Source organism: Pomacea canaliculata, linkage group LG3, assembly GCF_003073045.1.
Source record: "Pomacea canaliculata isolate SZHN2017 linkage group LG3, ASM307304v1, whole genome shotgun sequence".
NCBI classification, from domain to species: Eukaryota; Metazoa; Mollusca; class Gastropoda; order Architaenioglossa; family Ampullariidae; genus Pomacea; species Pomacea canaliculata.
The window spans coordinates 1454661-1471545 of record NC_037592.1 but is presented as its reverse complement, the minus strand read 5'-3'; the positions used below and the strand labels follow the sequence as shown (position 1 = coordinate 1471545).

The 16885-nt window shown below is 48.2% G+C and overlaps 1 protein-coding gene across 3 annotated transcripts in view; it reads left to right on the top strand.

Annotated features, from left to right (window-relative positions):
• Positions 1–13815, top strand: part of LOC112560140 (signal peptide, CUB and EGF-like domain-containing protein 2) — a 51361-nt gene extending 37546 nt beyond the window's left edge. For all 3 annotated transcript variants that reach the window (XM_025231740.1, XM_025231739.1, XM_025231741.1), the window contains 20 exons: positions 854–976; positions 1181–1303; positions 1736–1858; positions 2219–2335; positions 2818–2934; positions 3295–3417; positions 3660–3776; positions 4337–4459; positions 5486–5704; positions 6187–6306; positions 6466–6624; positions 6893–6995; positions 7444–7547; positions 7885–8046; positions 8643–8810; positions 9416–9577; positions 10261–10458; positions 10692–10844; positions 11153–11232; positions 11529–13815. In XM_025231740.1, the coding sequence (XP_025087525.1) occupies positions 854–976; positions 1181–1303; positions 1736–1858; positions 2219–2335; positions 2818–2934; positions 3295–3417; positions 3660–3776; positions 4337–4459; positions 5486–5704; positions 6187–6306; positions 6466–6624; positions 6893–6995; positions 7444–7547; positions 7885–8046; positions 8643–8810; positions 9416–9577; positions 10261–10458; positions 10692–10844; positions 11153–11232; positions 11529–11672 (2738 nt within the window). In that variant the 3' untranslated portion in view covers positions 11673–13815. The remainder of the gene's footprint in view (positions 1–853; positions 977–1180; positions 1304–1735; positions 1859–2218; positions 2336–2817; positions 2935–3294; positions 3418–3659; positions 3777–4336; positions 4460–5485; positions 5705–6186; positions 6307–6465; positions 6625–6892; positions 6996–7443; positions 7548–7884; positions 8047–8642; positions 8811–9415; positions 9578–10260; positions 10459–10691; positions 10845–11152; positions 11233–11528) is intronic.
• Positions 13816–16885: the final 3070 nt, after the last annotated feature.

The window sequence follows — 16885 nt, the reverse complement described above, 5'->3', positions numbered from 1 at the left end:
TGTGCAAGCCATCCAGTGACGGTTGCTGCCAAGACAACTCTCCACTCACCCGTGAAGGTCCGTGTTACACGCGGCAGTTGCCGCCCCTGAGTGGAGGCGATGGTTACTAAGCACCGACTGTAGGAGATGTATGGCGGACATAAATCTGTCTGCGCCACTAGTCCTGGAGATGGTTTTGGAATGTTCCGCACCCTGCTATCAACTTTACTTCTCTTTCACGACCGGGTGTCTACTTTCCTCGTTAATCATCGGCGCTAGAGGAGTCTGGCAAACTGAGTCAACTATAGGGTCGTCTTCATCTTTCCTTTTCCTTTCTTTCGCTTTTGGGGTTAGCAATCAGAAAATAGGTTTTCGCTTCTTGCCTACCCGGTACCCCTTCCCTTTGTTTCAAACAGTTTCGCCGAACCGTTCCTCCACTATCCGGTGTTAACTTGTTTGTTGTCCCTCATCATTTCATTTGTTGTTGTTTATATAAAGGCTTCCATTTTTCAACTTTGTCTCCTCTCTCTCTCTCACTTCCACAGGCCGACTGGCAGAAATATTAGGAAAATATTGACAAGGTATATTAGAGCCGCAGTAGGAGTAATTTTAGAATATTTGACATGATGATGATGATGATGCTAGCTGCAGTCGGAGAATAAAGCAACATTTAATGTCTTCAGTTTTAAGGAATAAAGCAGTTTCCTTCCTCCTGTTTAACTGCAGTCAGAAAATATACCGGCATGCTTTGTGCTGTCTAGCTGTCTGCCTGGTGTCTAGCTATCTGTCTACCTTGTCTGCTGTCTACTTGCTCTGTTGTCTACCTTCTGTCTAGCTGCAGTCAGGAAATAACTCAGCTTCCTTTCTGTGTCAGATGACGACGAGTGTAAGTTTGAGAATGGCGGGTGCGCACACACGTGCCACAACACCCCGGGTAATTTCACCTGCTCGTGCTACCCTGGCTTTGTTCTCACCAACGACGGCTTGGACTGCATCGGTGAGTTTTGTCTACTACGTGGTCAGGTTGAGTAAGGTTACGGCAAGTTTACGTGATTGCGACAGGAGACGTAGTCTTGCCTAGCCCGTTGCTGATGATGTGTCTCGGGTGGATTTTATTGTTTGTTTGTTTGTTTGTTTGTTTGTTTGTTTGTTTGTTTGTATCGGATGTTTCCGGCCCAATGGTCACGTGTTTATGCTGCAGATCTGAACGAGTGCCTAGAGAACCGGGGTGGATGCAGCCAGCAGTGCGTCAACACGGTGGGCAGCTACCTGTGTCGCTGTGACGCCGGCTATTCCCTCCACGAGGACGGACGCACGTGCGTCAGTGAGTGACCTTTGCCCTCGTCCTGAAGCATAGAACATTAACTGAATGCAGGTTAGACTGTGGCTGGTATGTAATGAGGAGAAAGGGACGATAAGAGGAAAAGACTAGGACAACGATAAAAACGATGAAAGATGACAGGATAAATACATTTTGATGACGGACGACAGGATAAGTGCACGCTGATGGCGAGTGACAGAGTGACAGATGACAGAACAAGTGGGTGTTAATGACAATGACAGGATAATTACATAATAGTGACAAGGACAAGTACATGCTGATGACAGATGGCAGGGTAGGGAGATGTAGCAATGTATGAGCGCAGACACCGACAGTCGTTTCTTTTGATGTGAGTAGAAAGTGAGTGAGTGTATGTGGAGCGTGTACATCCACCCGTTCCTCGCTCTCCTAACCCCGTGACCTTTGACTCCCCAGGCGGTACCTGGTGTCATACGAAGCTCGGGTGCGACCATCACTGCACCTCCACCTCCTCCCGCAATCCCCAGTGCACGTGTCGAACCGGGTACCAGCTGGCACCTGACGGCAAAACGTGCATCCGTACGTCACGGTGGTTGTGTGTGTGCGTGCGTGTGTCCGTGCGTGCGTGCGTGTACGTATTTCTGTAGGTATGAAGGGTTAGTTCATGTGGGTACTTTAGTGTCTATATTCATACTGGTGTGTATATTGCAATATATTGGAGTATATTAGGGTAGGTCTGAGTTTGATGGACCCTGTGGGTATGTGTGTATGTGTACGTGAGTACGTGTGGGTGCGTACATAGATTGTGTTTGTGCGTATGTAGGCGCGTGCCTGTTTCTACCCACGTGTGTGTCTAAGTCTCTCCTCACTTTCATCTGTCTCCACACCCCAGGTTGTAACGGTTGTTGTTGGTGATGTCACTGGTCTGTGACGTTTCAGAAACGTGCAGTATTGGGAACGGCGGGTGTCAGCACGTGTGCAAGGACACGCCCACCGGCACCCAGTGTAGCTGCGCACCCAAGTACATCCTTGCCAGCGACAGGGTGGCCTGCATCGGTCAGTGTCACGTGGTCAGCACCCGATACACCTGGGCTGCTGCTTTGTTACGTCATAGTCATTTCTAGAGATATACATGTTTATATATAGTCATTGATATTAGGTATTTGTATTTGTTAACATATAGTCATTCATGTTAGACACAGTATATACAGGTGTAGATATAGTAAAGTATATTTATATATAAATACGTAAGCTTATATACAGTCATTTTGTTGTCATGTATGCGAGTACAGAGGGTGGTAGAGACATTCCAATGTTCGGGTGTCGATGCTGACGTCACTAACTGTCATTTCCACAAGACTGCCATGTCCTCAGTGTGGTGTCGTCTGTCAGTGGAAGAGACGAGAAGGCGATGATGACGTGGCAGTCGTGATGACTGCTTTGTTCAACAAGAGGATAAAGAAGGATGATTAACTGAGAATATTTTGTGGATGTGTCTGTGTGACCGTCTGTCTGTCTGTCTGTCTGTCTGTGTGCAGCATCGTGTGCTGTGAAGAATGGCGGGTGTGAGAAGAAATGTCGAGACACACCCACGGGCCCCGTGTGCTCCTGTCCGGCGGGCTACCAGCTGCACCAGGACGGGAGGAGTTGCCTGGGTGACTGTAGCATCCACTGTCTTGTGTCTCTACCCTCTTGTTGTCATATACCCGTATAAGCCACCGTCAGCATTGCCACAGTATTCATAGCTTTTTTAGTTAATAGTATCGTTGTTGGTGCGGACTGGTTGTCAGGGGATATAACAGCCACTCGGTGTGATGTCACATGATCCAGGTCTGGAATGGATGTTGTACACTGAAGCATAGCGGGGCGAGCTGGCATGTACACACCGTACAACGGGTGGGTGTGGTTTAGTATGGGGTGGAGGGAATGGTTGACGTAAAGATGACCGTGTTACCTGTTGACTAGATATGTACAGGTCAGAAGGTTAAGACAGTGTCATGTCGTCTGTTGACCAGATATCGACGAGTGTCAGAAGGACAAGGGCGGGTGCAGCCACCAGTGTGTCAACAACCACGGCAGTTATGAGTGTGTCTGTCCTTCGGGCCACAAGGTTGGGCTGGACCAGAGCACCTGCACAGGTAAGGCCTCTTAGAAAGTCCACACCTGCCAAGGTAACGCGTGTGAGGACATGTACACATACACCTGTACACCTGTACAGTTAGCACACCTAAGGACGTCCGCACTCCCCCAAAGTATTTCATTCATCTAAAGACAGAAAGTATTCCTTTTATGTTGGTGGACATACAGGTAGACTGTGAAGTGACCAATGAGAATTGTTGTTGTTGTTGTTGTTGTTTACACTCCGTTGCACTGTGTGCAGACATTGACGAGTGCGCAGTGAAAGATTCGTGTGACCACGAGTGCACCAACCTACCTGGCTCCTACCTGTGCACGTGCAAACCTGGCTACCAGCAGTACGGCCTGACACACTGTGCAGGTGCCTAGCATGTCCTGCTGTGTACTGCTGTACATCTCTGTGTCATTGTGGTTTGGTATCTGTGGGGAATGTGACGTGTGTAGGTAGTGTGTAGAATGTGACGTGTGCAGGTAGTGTGTAGTGTATGTGTGTGTAAGCGCGTGCATGCTCGTGTAGGTGGAAGGAATCATTTTTGGTTGTAGAGTAATTCGCGGCCATCACCAGGACATGTTCTTAATGAAAGGAATTATTTTACGCATTCTGTGATTTTTGCACGTGCTGGTTAATTAAAGAATTTGAAATGAAAGAAATAACGGAACGTCTAAACAAAATTATTTGACTTTTCCCCAGCAAGGCCATGATGAGCACGTGCAGCTGCGAACAGAACTGAAACTTTTTTTTTTTAAATGATGGACAGGGTGGAGCTGACGGTTAGAGTGGTTAAGAACATGGCTGGTAGGGTTCCTCACGTGACGTACACAAGTCAACAAGTAAACAAAGCAGTTTAAGTAGGTGAAGAAGGGAGACAACATCGATGTCATGAGCTTCACTTACAACGTTGACCTTTGACCTCATTTCAGACATAGACGAGTGCTCCGTGCAGAATGGAGGCTGTCAACACAACTGCACCAACACGGAGGGTAGCTACAGGTGCAGCTGTGCCCCCAACTACAAGCTGCACCCCAACGGCAGGGACTGTGTGGGTGAGTAACGGGTGCAGCGACCCTAGCGGCTTGAGTGAGAATTTTGTTGTTTCATGTAAAAGAGAGAGAACAAGTGAGCAAAAGCCAGACATCATTGTAGTGAGTATTCAGCATCTACAGATGGAAGCTAACGGAAGATAGAACTATCAGTAGTTGAAATACCTGTGTGACGTCACTAACGGTAACAGCTCACCAGCCCTCGCCTACGTTTATGACGTCACTGAGGGTGGCACTAATTAGCTCGCTCAGTTTATGAGGCCATTGAGTGTCACAGCTAATCAACCTGCTGTTGTGCATCGTCACTCAGCTGGCCTACTTTTGTCACCTTGCTGGAAACGAGTTTTTGACCTTTGAACTGTCGACGAGAACTGAGATGTTCAGAGCTCGAGTCTCAGGAACAAACAGTTTTTTTCTCAGACTTTGGAGTGACGTCTGGCGGTCAACCAAACACGCGTTGAAACGAAGGGGATGATGGGAGGTAAGAGGATGGGATGGCAGGTGGTCAGAGGCGGCGTTAGGAACCGTTAAGAACACGCGGGGCCTGGGGCCGACCATCCGCGCGGGGCCTGGGTAACGGAGTACGTGTATCAACATCCCTATTGATATGATGTCGGAAGCACTGATTCATATACAGTTAGATAGGCTGGATCCATTTCGCGAAATAACGCACGAATTTAGTGTTTTAATTGTTCCTAACCTTTCCCACCGTTTGTGACAGTAGCGGCTTTTTCTTAAAGCGAAATAATATGGTGACGAAAACTGAATAAACTGCTTGTTGTTATTGTCGGGTTTAAAGTTAAGACATGGCTTCAATAATTTGCTTAATTAGAACTTAGAAGTGTTTTCTGAACGTCAATTTTTTTGTCACAACTTGTTTAACACAGCTAGCAATAAGTCAGAAAGATGACCTCGGGGCTGAAGCGCGGGGCCCCTTCGAGAGCGGGGCCTGGGGCGGCCGCCCCATTTGCCACCCCCTAACGCCGCCTCTGCAGGTGGTACACACCCATTACCCTCTCTGTCTGTCAGACGCTGACCAATGCCTGCCCCTCCGGGAGGTGCCCATGTCGGTCCTGCAGTGCTCTCCCCCTGACCCCCGCCGGAAACAACAACGATGCACCCTGCGCTGCCAGCCCAAAGCCAGATTTACCTCCCTTCCCGGAAATGAGGTGGTGCTGACGTGCAGCTCTGCCAGCAACTACCAGTGGAGGGTGGAAGGTGCGAACACGTCCATTCCTGCTTGTTCTGGTAAGTGGTTCACCCTGTCTACCGCCACAGTCATCCACAGTCATCACTACCACCGTAGAGTGACATCACAGCGTAAGTCGTGATATAACCGTCATATGACGTCACTGTGACCGCCGTGGTGTGACGTTAGTAATGATTGCCATTGCTGAATGACCTCATAGCATTAGGAATCATTACCCTCCCGGCATAAGGTCATGGTATCACGAGGTCATAATGTCATGGTATCAGTACTTTGTACGACTCCTGTACATTTCCTTTGATGTGAAAAATCCTCTTGACTTGCTCAGAGCGAGTGTTTACTGTTGTTGTTGTGTACAGTGAGGGAGAGAGACTTGCTTACTGTAGTCAGCATGTACATGTAGGTACTTACCTGTGTAGTGTTACCTGTAATTACCTGTGTAGTATTACCTGTAATTACCCTTGTGGACTAATAGAGTTGTCGGCCCGCGACGATGAGATGATGTGTGGCCCACCTTGTGCAGAGAAAGAGGCCGCGATGAGCTACAAGCGACGAGCGCGACTGGCTTTCATCGTCAAGCGATGTGAGGTTCGCAACTCCAGCGTGGAGGAGCTCAAGACGAGTCTGGCAGCGACACTGGAAGGTAGACAGACAGACAGACAGACAGACTTTATTCCTTCTTCCTGTCATCTTTTGTACTCTCATCTTTGCTCATCGTTCCTTCCTGTCTGCCCTGGTCATCGGTGCGATGGTGGTGCAGGTGTGGGTCCTGAAGTGCGTTGGCTGGCTTTGTATGTTGCAGGTCAGAAGAAGTACAGGTGTGAGAACAGCTGTCAGGTCAACTACGTCAACATCACCTGTGGGACGCAAGTCAGCAAGCTGAAACGCCTGGTGCGTGGCACACCTGACGAGCTGGTGACGGCTGAGGTGGAGATCCAGATGAACTCGCACCAGCCCACAGGTAAGCGCAGGTAGACAGGACAGTGAGCGTCAGACAGCATGTAGACAGGACAGTGAGCGTCAGATAGCATGTAGACATGTAGACAGGACAGTGAGCGTCAGACAGCATGTAGACAGGACAGTGAGCGTCAGATAGCATGTAGACATGTAGACAGGACAGAGCGAACGTCAGACAGCATGTAGACAGGACAGAGCGAACGTCAGACACCTACATAATCCAACTGTCGACAGCCGGAAGTGCGGGGCTGACCACGTGGTGCGTGTTGCAGGCAAGTGCGGAGCTAACTGCATGGCGGCCAGGACACTCAAGCGGTTCAAGAGGTCCTTCAAGAAACTGAAGAAAGGCATCCGTCAGAACAAGTTCGAGATCAAGTGAGTGACGGCTGCAGTTTCCATGGGAACGCACAACGGAGCAGTCCATTGGTCAACTGAGGGAGCGGTGTATAGTCGCACTAACGGGTGGCTTTAGCTCAGCTAAATGTTTGTGGGAGGAAGCGGGTCTGTGTAGATGTGTTAGGCAGTATTATTGTATATTGCAGTACATGTACTAGGTAGATATTAGTACAGTACATGTTTAGATGTTGGTTGGCTACCAAACATTATGCTTACAGAAATGTCAGTGCATAAAGGTCACTGTCTCTCCTCTTTTCCTAGCTTTTGTAGCCGAACATATCTTTGGGGAAAATTGACAATTTTTGAAGGATTAGGATATAATGGATGATGTTGTCCAAGTAAGAAGAGCCTTCGTCACGTGATGTGTCAGATGACATTCGCTTCATTCCTTCTCTGCTATCTTCTGATCCCGTGTAATCTCGTCCAGGTTCGAAGCTCGGCAGTACAAGGTGCTCAGAAAAAGCTTCAACCCTGACAAGAAAGTGGAGGAGGCGTGTGAGGCTGGCTTCATTCTTGTCAACAAGACCTGCGGTGAGGTTTGATGTTTTTAAGAGCAGGGTTGGGAGGGTGTGTGTGTGTGAGGAGGGTGGCCAGAGAGGAAAGGTAACCTAGACTACCCAGATGAGACGGAAGCTATTGAAGATATTTTGTACTTACTAGTTGTTTACATAAACATGACAACGAAGTAGATTAAAAAATCGAAAGAATGTTTGAGGAAACTTGGGGCCAGGTGCACACTGGGAGCGCAGCTATTTATAGCGACTGCCCTCTAGTCCCCTAGCTACCCCTAGCGACGTGTCGTGCATCCGGCCCCAAGTCTCTACCCGGGTCAAGCACGAGGTCTAACGGGGTGAGTACCCGCTTTCAGTGGCCTGCAGTGCTGGGACCTTCTATGACGCGGCCAGCGGTACCTGCAGCCCCTGCCCGGCGGGTAGCTATCAGAACAAGGAGGGAAAGCTGAACTGCAAGTCATGTGACCAGGACTACATCACAGGCCCACCTGGCGCCAGCAGCAGGAAGCAGTGCACAGGTGAGCCACTCCCTTTCATCGTCATCCGGCATCGATTAAGTTTAACGACAAGGTGGGAAAACCCGAATCCGTGCACAGGTGACGATTGCACCCGGTGTTGTGGCTGTCATTGTGTCATACCCGGGATCAAGTAGTTTACTGGGGGAGGTGTTTGCTCGGTCAGGCAGCCGGTGGGCGGGGCACGAGACAGATTTCGATGTCAACACTAACACGAGCTCACAAAGAGAAGTGGAGTCAGCTGCAGCCATTCTTCTCTCGGCGGGTCTGAACCCGAGGCTGCGCCCAGTGTCAGGTTCGATTCCCGGGCGACGTACTGTAGTTGACCTCAGCTGACTGCTTTGAGGGTTGGGGACGACATCGATGAGCCGGGCACGGTCCTCACAATAGCTGTCCCTGAGATAAGTGAAATTTTCACACCTCACTTCCCATCCTCACCTGACATTATCTTAGTCAATATGCTCGCTCGCTCACGTGTTTTCTTGACATCGGCATTGTGATGTGAATATTGTCTGCTGGCGCGAGCGCACATTCCGCACTGACTGACATACCCACTCACTGTGTGTTTTGAGATGTAAAGGTGTGTGTGTGTGATGCAGATCTGTGTGCCCCTGGCTATTACTCCGCCAACGGCTCGGTGCCCTGTGTGCCCTGCCCCGCGGGCACGTTTCAGCCCCAGGCCGGCCGGACATCGTGCACGCCGTGCGGACCTCAGCTGACCACGTCACGTGCTGCCGCCTCCTCCTTCGCCCACTGCCGTGCCAAGGGTGAGAGGTCACCACCCTCATCATCACTAGCTTCATCATCTTCCTGTCATCTTTATGCTACCTTTCCCCCAAACACCTCCGCGACTTGCTGACTAACGGCTCATCCTCCCATCATGGGGTAACTGTGTACCCTGGGTGTGAAGTGTGCAATGTGTAGGATGTGTAGCCGCTAGGTGTGCCACAAACCAATGTCCTTGTCTACCTCGTCGTTCCCTAATTACGCCAGGTGTACTCAGGTGTTGCTACCTGACAGTCTCTCGCACTCTTTGTCATTCTCACCTGATTATCGTGAATCACCTCTGCTCACCTTCATGAACCTCATCAAGCTTTTCTCACATTATTTGCATGTTCAGTCACCTTGCTAACTTACCTGTCTTACCTCGTCGTTTGTTTTCCCCTAATTTATTGTTTATTTATTCTTTATTGTAGTTGGGTTTGTTTTACCTGATGTCTTTATTCCCCTCACATCCACTCAGTCTGTCCAGACGTGTCGCGAACGTTCCCCATGTCAGGGAATGAATCACAAGGAGTAAGTGGGAAGCTTGTCGAGTGAGAGTAGGGGTTAGTTAGCCAGTCTGCTTGTGACCTCTGACCTCGTTGTGCAGAGCGCTGCCCCGCCGGCCATTTTTACGAGGTGTCGGAGGGAGTGTGCAAGGTGTGTCCGGTCGGCACCTACCAGACGGACAGCGAACAAAACTTCTGCGTGGCCTGCCCCGGCACCACCACCACAGACAACACAGCCTCCACCAGCCCCGAGGACTGCAAAGGTAGGTCTGAACGCTGCTCACGCCTGCTGCCATCTCGTCTCCACCCACCCGTAAACACAAACGTTTTAGAGCCGGGTGCACTAGGAAATAATCTCTGCCAGCTCTCCACTGGCTTTGATGATGTAAGCTGTAGTTGTCACTGTAGATGTCGTGGTGTCCAGTCACTTAATCCCCAGACACTTCATCCCCGACACTTCATCCCCTAGACTTTTAATCCCCAGACACTTCATCCCCAGACACTTAATCCCCGACACTTCATCCCCGACACTCAAGAACAATTTTCATATCATATTGTTGAAGAACATTAAATTTACTAGCTTATATGAACTTTAACTAATGTTGTAGATGTTCAAATGACGTTGAAGTTAATAGCATGATTTGAATTTGAATTTGAATTTCAATTAAATTTTTCGCTGACTTCATAATTTTTATAGTTAAGGATTTAGTTTAGGGATTAAGTGTCTGGGGATGAAGTGTCTGGGGATTAAAAGTCTAGGGGAAGAAGTGTCGGGGATGAAGTGTCTGGGGATTAAGTGACTGGGAACCAGATGTCGCTGTAGATGTCGCTGTAGTCACTGTAGATGTTGACAGTGTAGGTATGATGTCTGAGACAACACAGACATGTGGGTGGCTGTATGCAGACTCGATCCTCTCACCTGTCGGCTGTTGCTCTGTTCTGCCAGACCGCACGTGCGGCAAGTTTGATGGCGAGTACTTCGGTGTCATCCAGTCACCCAACTACCCGGGTAACTACCCGAATAATGTCAACTGCGTGTGGACCATCAAACCAGAGAAGAATCGTCGAATCCTCATCATCGTGCCGGACATCGCCCTCAGCGACGACTCCAAATGCGGGGATGTGCTCGTCATGAGAAAATCCAGTGAGTGACTTTGCGCTATTTTCTGTCAGTTTCGTCGCCATTTTAACAGTTGTGATGTGCGTCACGTTTGTACTTTCCACTTTTGCGCTTTGTATGATCGTTTAATTAGTTTACCTGGGGACAGGAAAGTCGGGTTCCCAAGGTCTGATGAAGAAGGAGGGAGTACTGATACCACACATTGCTTTACAGACCTTGTAACGTTGCCATGGTAACCGAGTCTTGTGTGTGTGCAGAGTCGCCCTATAGTCGGGTCACCTTCGAGACGTGTGGCAGCCTGACCACGCCCACCGCCTTCACTGCTCGCTCCTCCAAGCTGTGGATACAGTTCAGATCCGACGGCAACAACACCGCCGGCGGCTTCTCCATCCCCTTCGTCACCTACAACGGTAAGGACATCCGTCATCCACACCAGTATGATACCCGCCAGTTGAAATCATATATTGTCGTCATAATGTTGTTGTTGTACTCGTTCACCTATTTGTTGTCACACCTGGAGGCCAGTTCTCGAGATTAAGATGATGGTCATCTGCAGAACGTCCACAGGTCCGCACAGCTTGGTGTCGAGGACAGAAGACCTCCGCGCCTGGAAACAATCGTCTGGTTTAGTGATGAAGGCTGCCGATGACTTGTCACATAAAGTGGCTTAAAGCGCGAGAAAAGCAAATGAAGCCCAGTTTTTTTTTATTTGTTTCAGAAGAGTATCAATCCTTGATCGAAGACATTGTGAAGGATGGACGGCTGTACAGTTCTTACCAGCATCAGCAGATCTTTAAGGTGAGTGTCGAGAGCCAGCGCTCGAGCTAATGGAGGTCTGGGGCTGGATCAGTCGTGCTACTTAAAGGTGCACATGAGCTTCCATTGTCCTCGGCAACTGAACAGTTTAAGAAAGCAGAACCTCAAAGCCGTGGACTTTCTTTCGTTCATTCTTTTGTACTTTCAGTCCCTCATTTATTATTTTTTAATACTTCCATTCATTTTGTTCAGTCTTCTATCATACCTCTATTACTTTCATAGTAGCGTAGTGTGACAGAGATGTAAATGGTTTCGTGATGCTGTGTGTCACGTGACAGGATCGTCTGCTGCTGCACGCGCTGCTGGAGGTGATCGCCACGCCCTACAACTACCTCAAGTACGCCAACGTCTCGCGCTCCATGTTCCCTCACTCCTTCTTCAAGCTGCTGACACCCAAGGTGCGTCGCTTCTTCTACTCCTGATGACGCTCCTTCCGCTTACGTCACCAGTCAGCTGGGCTGACGCTTGTGACTGCAGTGAACCGGACGTGACGTCAGCGAGAGACATCGCACGTGCATGCGCGCCACATGTTCTGGGAGAAGGGATGGGATTATTATTCCTTGGCACGGTGAACAATTCCTCGTGTCGCGCCGACAAACAGCAGTTTGTGTGTACGTACGTACGTGTGTGTGTGTGTGTGTGTGTGCGAACTCTGTGGACCACGTGATCGTGCTTGTAGCGCCGAGCAGCCAGACATCCGCTCACAGACGGAGAACTTCTGGACTAACATAGACTGTCTGTCGGCGGTAGTGCCAGTCCGACATGTTTCATCAAGCTGGAGCCAGGAACGCGGCCACCAGAGATGGCAGTCACTGCGCATCAACTGACCTTTGACCCCTTCTAACAGTCTTTGTCACCGCATCGCCCTTTTCATCGGTCGTCGCTACTGACGGGAGACGAGAACAAGCACGTGCGTTTCACGACGACGTGAGTCGGACCATGACCACTTGCAAAGTACTTGAGGATAATACGCGAAGCCGTGGTGTAAACAGAGAGGACAACAATAAACAAAGACACAAGCCACAAACATATAAACAAACAAACTAACAGACAATTTTGTGTGTACTACGGCTGGGCTGTAATTGCTTTGAGTGTGTAGGGAAGAGCGCATTAGCTGTGTGTTCATTGGCTGGACGTTTCTGTGCTTCGTATTCATTGGCTGGATGTTTCGTAAGCCGCATGTTCATTGGCTGAACGTTTCTGTACTGTTTACATGAGCGCCAAAGTTATGCCATAAAAACTGTTTACTGAACCGTACCCCACCCCACCCTGCGCCCACCTCCTCTTTGCCCCAGGGGCTGGGGACCAGGAGTGAATCGTGGCTCCGGGTACGCATTCAGGGTTTAAACTGTATTTTTGTTTTTTTTATTTATGCTTTTTGGACAGGAGAAGTTGGTAAATATCATCACGTACTGACCACAACAGTGCACAAGCAGTCAGAAAACAGAAGTATTTGTGCTACAAAAGTGTGGCGGGTGGGCTGGTGACGGGTAGGGTGGGTGTGTGATCAGCGATGGGGTATCACACGACGACATAGCATGCTCTGTCCACAGGCCTCTGATGACCACCCGTCTGTCACGTGCTCCATCCAGCATCAGGTACAACTATGATGTTTGTTTCCATGTCAGCAGACAACATCACACGAGAGTCTTAGTCTCAGCGTTGTTGGCCGCTTAAAGTCGCCTTCACACAGCGCGACAATCGCTTGACGCGATGGGTGAGAAGCAGTCTACACCGTTAGCAAGACTTGGGGGAAACTTGCGAGAGATTTGCCCTGTAATTTGTTGTGAGGCTTTAGCGAAGCAAAGGTCGGGCAACAAGAGCTAACTATATTTAATTAGACCAGGGGAGAGACGACCATTTTGGTGGTTTTTGTTTATTTTTATTGTGGGTTTTTTGTTTATTGTTATTGTTGGTGGATGCCTCACTTTGTTTGTGTTTTGTTGTTATTAATTGTAGCAGATGGTTGTTCTTGATCCGGACTTTGACTTTTCTGATTATTTGCTAGTTGTTGCAGCAGCTACCACCTCGTGATGCAGCCTGTCTGTCGTCGTTGTTGTTGTTGCTGCTGTTGTGTGTCCTGCCTGCGACTGGAGCGCCCTCTCGTACAAATGTGACCGTGTCATGTGACAAAGTAGTTATCTGATTTTTCTTTCGCGTGATAAGTTGGAATTTTTTTGTGTCACAAAAACAATTTTTATTGGGCACTTTTTTAAATTTTTTTTTTTAAATTTTTTTTTTTTACCGAACTATGTTTAGTTTCGAAAGTCACGTGAGAACTCTTCTGTCTATTGCGCGGCGTGCACACGGCCCCAAACCAAAGTTTATGCAGAATTCACGGCGACCGTCTCCCTCAGACCAGGCTCAGAGATTTTCACATACAGACGCACCAACACACACACACCATGTCAGGCGAGGCATCAAGTGCACGTCACACAACAACGCACGCACGCGCACTCACTTCGAAACTGAGATAGGAACTCGCGACATTTGACTGTCGCTGTCATGCGCCACCAACCGCCTGGTTTATCACATTAACACCTGACATGTTTACCACGAATACAAATTATCAAACACATCTATTAAGATCTAAATTGTGGTGTTTATGCGCAGTTTTCGTACATTTCTTGTGTAGACAAATGGCGGCTGTACCCAAGCATGATGTAATCCTTGTCAACACTTGTCATCAGCAAGCGACGTGTGATGCCAGTGATCACATCTGGCATGACGAGTGTCAATGACATTTCAGTGATCAGTAGATTATCCAGCTCCTTGAAAAAACTGTATTGATGTTTAAGGCTTTTGTTTTTGTTTGTATCAGGCATGTTTATGTGTTTACATCTAAGGTTCCATGTGGCTGACTTGCGACCAAACGTGGCAGTTCCAGGTGATTCAATGGAAATAACCGACTTGAGTGTCACTGAGACCTCAAGACACCCGAGTCACATGACAAGTCTCTTCCTGTTGACTTTGCAGCTGAATCTTGGGGTGGGATGGAATCGCCGGGTACAGTAGGGAGGGTGTGTGAGGCCGCCACGATGTGGGACACAGGGGCGACTGTTGCCATGGCTGCTTACTGTTTACATTGTGGAGTCGACACTGTCCACACTCTGTTACATCGCTAAAAGCTTGTCGTCCTTATGTATATATGGTGCTTGTTTATGAAGACAAATAAACCGTAGGACAAAATACGAGTTTCTTGTTAGTTTTATTTGGTGCTGCATGTGTTGTGGCGAGAAAAACCTAACTTCGACAGTCAACACGTGCGCACGCACTCACACATTCATCACACACACACACACACAAATGCGCTGCGCACGTGCACACACAGAAAGCTGAAAGCGACAGCTATTAATGGTTGGAACAGATATGCATCATTTCTCTTCATCCATAGCCAGCTTATTTCACTTAGTCTTCGATGACCACAATGATGATGGCAGTGATATCTGATGACGACGATAGTTTGGCGATGTACGTGAAGGTAAGGTGAGCGATGAATCAAAACCTGATGATATAAATTATCAGAATGTGCTATATTTTTTCCCGAATCCTCCTACAGAACTCATGAATTTGAAACCCTTGTTTTATTTTTGATAACGGACAATGTTCTGTTGGAGGGAAGCATTTGCTCTTGAATTTCCTCAAAGGTGATCAGAGTACAGGCCACTGAGCAGTGCTGTTTGATGAAGGGGAAAGCAGCCCTACAAATATGCCTTTCTCATTATTTCGGTTTCGCTCCCTTTTTTTCCCCTCTGGACATCAAGCAGCGAATCCTGATGAGCCGAGTACAGCCGACACTGAGCAAAGGCCAGCAACCTCTGTTTCCTTCTGCACAGGCCAGCATGACTTACCTCCCTTGGTACATGACTGCCGTCTTGTTGGCAGAAGTCGACTAAACGCTCAAGAAGAAAATAGCACTCACTGGAATTTTCCTCAGGTATTCACATACCTGCTTCTGCAAGTAAAGGCTAAGTGACTGGTGTGTTGTGTGCACACCACCCTTAAATAAATTCAGGGTATGTGGGTGAGTAGGTTGTTACAGACTGCGGCAGTTGGTGTCGCCGTCACTAACTTCTCTTGTCTTTTTATCTCTCTTGTTGGCACAATACCCTTTCTCTTGTCTTTATACTTTATTCTCTTTGTCAGAGTTCAAATGATCTCTCGAGCAACATTGATGTACCCTTTTTTATTTTGCTGCCAAGAAACATGAAAAATGAAAAACGCATAATATATAAAAAAAAAAAAACAGTTTTCGACATTATGTTTTGAAGCTGTAATTTAATAATAATCATAGCTTCTCTTGTCGATGATGTGATCTTTTGTAATTTTATTCCAAAACACTCTCTGATTGCAACTATCGTACACACGATATCAATACAACTTTATTCATCTACTAGAGTACATGTAGTTATAATAGATAACTCTTTTAGCGCTGAAAATAAATATGTGAACAGGATTACTGTTAGGACTGAGAATTTGTCAACAGTGAGGGGTCCCGGTAGGTTGGTTGTCTGATGGGTTGGTTAATCGCTTTGACGGGCAAGTGCTGCCACCTGGAGGTGATTTTGCAATATGAGGGAAGAGGAAACCCGGGTCCCCTACTTCCCATCCCCCGACTCCCAGCCTACAGGTGTCACAGTGACTGTCGCGCGGAGGGATCTGAACCCTGTGCCTTTCCCTGCAGTGGAGACAAGAAAGTGTTTTACCGCGCCGGTCCCTTTAAAGGGCTGGTGACAGGGAGCCTTGTCCGCGAAATGAAGACAGTATTTTTCTGGAGTTTTATCACTAGACATCTGTTGTATAGCGTGAAAATTTTGATTGGAATTAAGCTGGGCATTACATTGTTCAAGGGAATTGATCTACAACACAAAGCCCGCCAACACCCCGTTAACAAGAGACCTGCTTGCGGCTTTGTGGACAATCGAAGCCCGAGATACCCATCACCAACCCACCAGTCGGAACTCTTACGGTTCTCGTCAACAAAGTCATTGAGGAGCGAAACTAGATACAGGTCTGCCTTCACACACAGATGTCCGGACTCATGATGTGCTCATGAACTTCACGCCTGCTTTATCTCTACTCTCCTCACACCAGACCTGGTGTCACACCAGCGGTGTGGCTGAAACAAATGAAGGGAAAGTCAGCCGAGCCCTGGTTTCTGTGTCAACGTCTCTCGTGCGATGCAGTCGTCATGTTTGAGATGCTCTTTTCTTCATCTAACCAGATGTTTCGAACCTCAAATAAACCCGAGGAGCGGCTTGCGTGACAGAAAAAAATGAAATTTGACTTGTCTGTGATGAAAGTTTGCGATAAGCACAGCTGCCGTGTGTTCAAAATTCACTCGACGTTAAAGGTCACATCGGCGTTTATTCACTCGTGCGGAGGAGCCACGTTGCGATGAAATCACTTCTCTCTCTCACACACGCAAGCGCGCACACAGACATATATACACAAACAAACAGACATACACACACAAAGACATATATACATACACACAAAAACACACACACTCGCACGCGCGCACACAGACATTTACACACACACACACACAAACACATATACATACACATAAGTCAGAGAGCGAATTGAACGAAAGTTAACGAGTTGTTAGTCACGGCGCTCACCACACAAGGAT